The 7829-nt window shown below is 36.3% G+C and overlaps 1 protein-coding gene and 1 non-coding gene across 2 annotated transcripts; one reads left to right on the top strand and one right to left on the bottom strand.

Annotated features, from left to right (window-relative positions):
- Positions 1-282: 282 nt before the first annotated feature.
- LOC147505377 (uncharacterized) lies at positions 283-1019 on the bottom strand. The gene is made up of 2 exons (XM_086605525.1): positions 779-1019; positions 283-431 (listed from the first exon to the last, which is right to left on the bottom strand). Exons 1-2 carry the CDS (start codon positions 1017-1019, stop codon positions 283-285), a joined length of 390 nt encoding a protein of 129 aa, XP_086461651.1.
- A 6166-nt stretch (positions 1020-7185) lies between these two features.
- LOC147505376 (small nucleolar RNA Z159/U59) lies at positions 7186-7268 on the top strand. The gene has a single exon (XR_015194088.1). It is a non-coding gene; the product is annotated as a small nucleolar RNA Z159/U59 (small nucleolar RNA).
- Positions 7269-7829: the final 561 nt, after the last annotated feature.

Below are 7829 nucleotides of genomic sequence, written 5' to 3'. Positions count from 1 at the left end.
GTATTCTTCAAAGTGCAAATTTCTTGAAGGAGTCCGTGCATTGCGAAGAATTTGATCTTTCAAAATTTGTTTCTTTGCGTTTTTGTACCATTCTTTTCCTTGAGGTGTCATAGTCGATGTATTTGTGCTCATGATCTCCTTTTCCCATGCCAATGTCTCACGGAATTCTTTTTTTTTCTGCAAGTTTAATCCTTGAAGGATTAGATGCTTCATTTTCATAGAATTTTTTCCCACGGTCAGTTGCTGCTTCAATGGCCTCCATTGCCCGTTGAGATTGTCGCGTTAATTCTTTGAGAGAAGTTTCGTTTTCACTGTCAACTTTTTTTTTTGTTTTGATTTGTCTCTTCCACAATCCGGTCTTTTTGATGAACCAGGTCTTTGCATTTCAGAATCAGGTGTTCCCCCCATGCCATCTTGTTCGTTTAATGGAGCTGGAGAACCATTATGAAAATTATTTTGAGAGAAACCAGGTATAGTTGGAATTGAATGGCGCGCCCATTTTTCGTAGTCTTTCAAAATAAACCACGCATGATCAAATTTGAAGGGTTTATTATCTGAAGACACGGTGACATACAACTTCCTTGCTTGCTCCATCCGTAAAAAGAAAAAAAAAAAATATTAGTTTGAGTTTAATCAATTATATTCTAGCTAAATAATTGATATATATATATATATATATATATATATATATATATATATATATATATATATATATAATATCTTACAATGTCCATTTCGTTAGTTCCTAATCTGTTCATATCCTCGGCTTGATTCAAACATCCACGAAATAAAGTAACTGCTTTATTTATAAGTTGCCAACGACTTGTAACACTTCTCATAGTTCGTGCCTCTGTAAAACCCCGTATCATCCTCTGATTCTCAAATTGTTCTTTAATTTTATCCCACAATATGTTGCCTGATTGATTTGTTCCGGTAATTGGATCAATTGAATTATCCAACCATGCTTGGCATAATACTGTGTCTTCATCAACACTAAATGATGATCCCCTGCTTGACATTGTTACTGAAAGAGAGAGAGATGGAGACAGTATTATTGATAAGACAAAAATAAAATATTACTGATGTTTGCGGGAATGTGCATTTTAGAGAGGAAAAGACAGTCTTTTTATAGGGTCAGATTGAATTATTGGATTTTATTTTCTTGTGTATGTACTCTATTGATTAGGGTCATTGGGTTGTGGGCAAGATTGTAATGAATTATGTAAGAAATTATTAGGGTGTGTGCAAGATTGAAATGAATCATGCATGCATGGAATCTATTTATTGAGGTGTGTGCAAGATAAAAAATTGTGTAAGAAATGCATAGAATCTATCTAGAGTAAGCATGTTGCATGTGTACTCTCTTGGCCCTCCACCAGCATATATAACATAACTTTCCTTAAGAAATTAAACCAATTTGCTATCTCACACAACTTTAAATATTTTCAATTTTTATTCCATAATTTATTTACTAGCAAAATGAATTCTGATAGTGATAATGATTATGATTCTGATTCCCAGAGAAGACGACGTATTGAAAGACACTTCATGCATGAACAAGAAGTGTTGACAGCAGCTGCACTCGCAATTCAAATGAATCTTGTTACAGCAGCTCATATCATTGAAAACTCTAATCAACCAACTCTCCGTATTAGGTTTGTCCCAGGACGCGCTTATAGGAACCGTAATAGGGCAACGGGAAATGCCCTCTTAAAGGCCGATTATTTCGGTGTCAATCCCACATATGATGAAGTTTTATTTCGGAAGCGCAACAGAATGAGCAGTCACCTATTCTCGAGGATTAGGAGTGGTCTTAAGGAACATAGTGATTTCTGGATGAAGAAATATGATGCAGCCAATAAACCCGGTTTGTCGACACGGCAAAATAATGTGTGCATTGCAAATGCTAGCAAACGGAAGCCCAAATTTGATTCAATGGATCAATATTTTCGTTCTTAGCGATCAACAACAACTCTCCTTTGTTAAAATGTTTTGCAAACATGTGGTGGAGAGATTTGGTGCACAATATCCGAGATCTCCAAATGAAGAAGACATTGCCGATTACTCGTGTTCTTTGAGTTAAGAGGTTTTCCGCATGCTTGGCGTCTAGATCGTATGCATTGGGCGGGCAAGCATGTCCAATGGAATGGGCGGGATAGTATATCTTGGGCACATGGATCGGCAACTCTTGTACTTTCGAGGCAGTTGCTTCTTCGACATGTGGATATGGCATGCTTACTTCGGGTTTACTAGGTACTAATAATGATGTTAATGTTTTGTGGCTCTAATCTTTTTCACAAACTAACATTAGGTTTAACCCTCCCAAGCAAACTATTCTCTCATGGGTAAGGACTATCTCGGCCGGTTATTACTTGGTCGACGGTATATATCCCTCGATTGTCTACACTAGTGAAGGCGAAAAGGAATCCTAAATCAAGAAGAGATAAATTTTTTACTGATGCAAGAATCTTATAGAAAAGACGTTGAACGCGAGCATTTGGGGTTCTTCAATCTCGCTTTGCAATTGTTAGAGGCAAAGCTCGCTTGGGGACAAAGATGTGCTCCATGATGTTATGTCGGCGCATTATTTTGCATAACATGATTGTTGAGGAAGAACGACATAACTATTTGAACGCTTTTACGTTTATGGAGACTCTCGAACCTATTATTAACCATGATTACTTTGAAAATCCTAATATAGCGAAGTTGTTCCCGACCAAACCCCAATTCAATTTGAATTTCAGTAAAGTCTTGCAACGCGTGGCATATGTGCATAATAGGCACGAGCATGTGGAATTAGAGCAGCGTCTGATTAACCATTTATGGGAATGGCGTGATCAGAATTAAGATGTGTTTATGTCGTGCATTTCTTATATGTTTTCAGTATACGTTTACTCGTGCGTTTACTCATGTACGTTTACTCGTGCATTTATGGGAACGGTAGTCTTTTTATGTCGTGCATTTCAAGTGCCTGCTCCATTCAATTGCTTGGAGTAGGCACTTGAATTTGGCTTCTTCTGCACTATATGTTTCATTGCTTTATGTTAGTGCAGCCAAGTAGAGACCATTAGAATCTCGTAACACATAACAGTAGGCAAAATTGTGTCCAAATTTCCCTCTAAATAGGCCAGCTCTAGATGAGAAGTTCCAACTCTAATTAATAAAACCATGGACCAAAATATCGCCGATATATCCGATATATCGCCGATATATATCGGTATTTTGGTACACCGACATCGATATTTCCGACATATATCCACCGAATATAGAATTCTTTTTTTTCCGATATATATCGGAATTTCCGATATGAAACTTTATATCGCCGATATAATCGATATTTCCGATATAATCGATATATATCGGTTGACTTTTTGACCATTTTAAAATATAAATCCGATATTTCCAATATATTTCTGATATTTCCGATATTATATTTCTGATATATCCGATATTTCTGATATTTTAAATAGTTTGGACTGGTTACCAAAAAAATGGATATATCCGAAATATCCGATATATCTGATATATATCGGTTTTTTGGTACACCGATATATTCATCGATATCGATATTTTGGGCCTTGAATAAAACCACTGAATTAAGAATTCTTTTCGGTACATTTTTTCTTTCCTTTTTGGTTATTTTTTTTTTTAAATAATATATATGTGGTACAGATTTCTAATTAAAAACTGAATCGATTTAAGTTATTTATAAAGCGAATTGGACCAACCATGAGCAAAATGCGACAAATGCTGCAGCACCCTCCGGTGAATTGATTTTGTTATTTTATGTTCATTTTGAGTACTATTTTAGACAAAGTTGGTGAATAAATAAAGTGTACATGCTATAACAGATATCCGGTAAACATGGATGTGAGTCATTTCCAGAATGTGCTCATTGCATCATTGACTGCTGTGTATGAAAATAGTCCTTCCCAACACCTTCTTGAATCACCATTTCTGACCAATATTACCCTCTCTAGTGGTCTCACGAAAATGTAGACTGGCACTTGCTATTACAAATATTCTGAAGAATGTTGCCATTAACCCAGATGATCCTGCTTTCTTCCGATAAGCAGTTTTGCCTAGATGGAGTCAGTTTCTGCATAAATAATCAAAATTTATGTCAGAAAAAAAAGCTGAATTAACAAAAGAAATTAGTTTATATAGGTGAATGGTCAGCATATTTGCAAATCAGCTAGTAGGGCCAATTAAAGACACTTTCAAGGCTTCAACAGTTCTCAGAATGTTTAAAAAGGAATTTTTGTTTTGAACCATATAATCAACGATAAAAGGTCTTACATGTAATGAGAAATAATATAACTGATCTCTGTGCAACTGATTCCAGGAGATATATTAGCAACTAGGTATCGGTGTATACACTACAAATCATTTAATCCAAGTTCATACACAAAACTAAACCTGACATTGAAGGCAATCTTATCTAAAGCTTTTCTTCCCAAATAGATGATAATGATTCCGAGATGTTCAGTTTGGGTGGTCCAGACCCATTAAAGAGTAAAATATTTGCACTGTTTCTACAAACCAACCACCATTGCTCATTCATCAACTAGTTAACTTTTCGAAGGCAACCAAATGAAAGCAATTTCAACAAATCAGTAGAGCAACTGAACTGCATTAACTGAACTGCATAAAGTTAACACTCTTAAATGTCAGAATATATATGGGAACATTTTGATTTCAGTTAGAGAGACCTGCTACATCCCATTCTTAGATTTCAGTTAGAGAGACCTCCTACTAAACTAACACTCTTAAATGTCAGAATATATATGGGAACATTTTGATTTCAGTTAGACTTGATCACATCAGTGCACCACTCAATTTCATAATGCAACAATCACACAACATAATCAATATGATTTTAAACATATTCAACCAATACAAAAACATATATAAATTAAGTTACTCACAATGAAATACTAATAGAAACCATAACTGCTACTTCCTTCTCCCTGTGAGCTAGAGTAACGCATGGATGGATCAGTTGATTCACCCGCAAAATGAGGGACATATACATCCTCCCTTGAGATAGATGGCCGAGTCTGAACTTGTGGGGGGGTCATCTGAGGCGCAACTACTTCAGGGTATTCAGAATATGAAATGTCATGACTATTCAATTCTTGACGAGCGTATTCCAATATATCATCCTTACTAGGGTGCAACCCACTATTCATTTTGCAAATAAAACTAGCCATAGAAGTCGTGGCATGCATATAGTCCTCTAACATCGTCTTCAACTGTGCCTAAATTTATACCATAATTAAATAAATTAAATGTTGATACAAAAAATAAAATAAAATAAACTATTTAATTTACTTACTGGTGTCAAGTTGGCATCAATAGGGAGATGTGGCACCAAATCTTTGTCAATTGGTGGAACACGTAAATTAAAGATTTCACCATTACGACAAGTAATAAGGGATAACCCAATTGGCTTAAGGTGTAACAACTGCCTCAACTTGTGACAATGGAGGATATGATGAGCGATTAAGGGTTGCCCCCATCGGCTGTGAGATGTCTACATCCTCCTTAAGACCAGATGCACCAACAAAGTCCACATTCACACCTCTATAAGTTGGGGGTAGAAGCATCCCCACTGAGACACGAGCCCAATAGTCAGTGTATTGCTGCTCACTAACCTGTCTAATTAAGGCATCAACAGAAATGCCGCCACTGTTATATCATTGGAGCAATATATCAGTCTGACATCCGTTAAGATTCATATGCGAAGGGGGATCACAAGGAACTGAAGGAACGCCAGTGACTTGGCGATGACAACGCTCTCCTAAATACCAAACATTTACTAACGGTCCAAACAAGATGCATCGCCGACTAGTCAACTCTAATGCTTTCCGAACATATGGATGATTTATGCGTATGCATGTGGAATCTACCCATGGTAGCCATACAATAGAACTCCGAGTACGAGACTCTATTTGCTGTCGCGCTAGACTTAGATTACAATGGGCTTCACCCGCAACCTTATGACGGTAAGTTGGACCCCAATTATTTATAGCATGAAATTGGTCGAGCTCTTCAAGTATCCGAACGTGCATGCCATTTCGAAAATAGGAATAATACCAGTACTGAACAAAAACAAATATATTAGCACATAACTAACTAATCAAATCTATTTAAAAAATAAATAACTTTAACTACCTCAATGACTTGCCACATCCCCACCACTGCTTTTCTACCATTGCCAATGCCAAAACGACATACCAAGTCCAAAGACATAATCGATGCGTATATATCAGCTCCTCCCCCCCCATAACTACCGATCTCATCTATCTGAATAAGACTAGCTAGATATCCCAAACGAACCTTGCTGTGGGAATTTGCTAACAATACATTCCCAATAACATACAACATGAAAGCACGAAACCCTATTTCTCTTTCACACTACAACAAAAGGGGTCTGTTGCAACGCACTCTTTTGCCACGCCTAAAATTTGCTGCAACAAGTCATCTTTTACAACACCGTGTGGCGTTGCTAAAGGTCATCCGTCTTAATAGAATTTTCATTTTGGGAAATACCTAGAGCGACGCCTTGAGCGTTGCAAAAGTGTTTGCTTAAATTTACGATAAATAAGAAAAATAATTAAATTGAAAATGTTTATTGTTGGCAACGAGTGTGGTGCTGCTATAGATTAAATATCTATTGCAACCCCCTTGCCGTCACTGGTAATTCCAGAATAGACTATGTGTATGACTTGTTGCGACGTTTTTGGTGTTGCCAATGGGCTTTGGTTTGGGCGGATGTATTCTTTTTGGCTGCAAATATTTTTCGCGCTACAATTTTCATGTTCCCGCTGCAAGTCATAACAGAATTAGAAATACCATCAAACAAAAACACATATTAAAACCCTAGATTGCCGTCTCTCTCCATCACCGAAACTTCTTTCCTCCTTCTCCAAAACTCGTTCTCTTTCTCTCCACATCTTCAAAGCTTATCTCTCCTCCACTGTTTTGAAAGATTAATTGGTAAGATTTGGTTTTTATGAATTTGTATGAAGTCTGTGATGAGAGTATTTTTGTAAGTTGGAATTACCGACTGAAATTTATGTTTATGATTATAATAAACTTGCTGTTTCTGAGGCTTTTGTTTACAAATTTATATATATTTGTTTTGTTAATAAATTTTACCATTTTGGATTATTATGTGAAGTCTCTAATAATGATCAAAACAATACTTTCGTTCTTCGAGATAATATATCACGGAAACTTTTGGAGACCTGAACTGAAGAGACTTTTTTTGGGGAAAACGATTCTTGTTGAAATAGATATTTGATGTGTTCCATTATGTTTTCTTTTGAATCCTTCCTGTTTCATATCATTGGTTTTATGGCCAACAATGTAGTTTGATTGCGCAATTTGCCGGTGTAGAGTTTCCTAAATTATTTTTTTTTTTTCGTTTTTGAAACGTTTTTAGTATATTCATCGTCTTCCGGTTGTGAATGTCCATTAAATTTTAAATCCGTGTTCTTCTCATGCTTTTGAGTAAAGATGAAGGTCGATGATATGCCTTTTTAAGTGGAAACGCGTGTAGGAAAAATTAACCGAACACGAAGTCTTTCAAATTTGGTCAATTTTTGATGATGTTAAAAGTCTATGAAAGTTTTGGTGAAATTTATCGCTTTGGGTAAGCTTGTGTAGCTTTGGACTTCTAAAGGTAAGTAATGTGCCCTAACTGTTATGTGCAATGTCCAATCGTTATATGGTATTGTTAATATCCGTAAGTTTGCATAGGCAATGAACCTTTTGGCGTGGTGATCTCTTCTGCCCCCACCTCCAAGTTCATGGATTCATGG

The sequence above is a fragment of the Coptis chinensis genome, chromosome 4 (assembly GCF_015680905.1).
Source record: "Coptis chinensis isolate HL-2020 chromosome 4, ASM1568090v1, whole genome shotgun sequence".
Classification (NCBI taxonomy): Eukaryota; Viridiplantae; Streptophyta; class Magnoliopsida; order Ranunculales; family Ranunculaceae; genus Coptis; species Coptis chinensis.
This window is presented reverse-complemented; position numbering and strand designations above follow the sequence as displayed.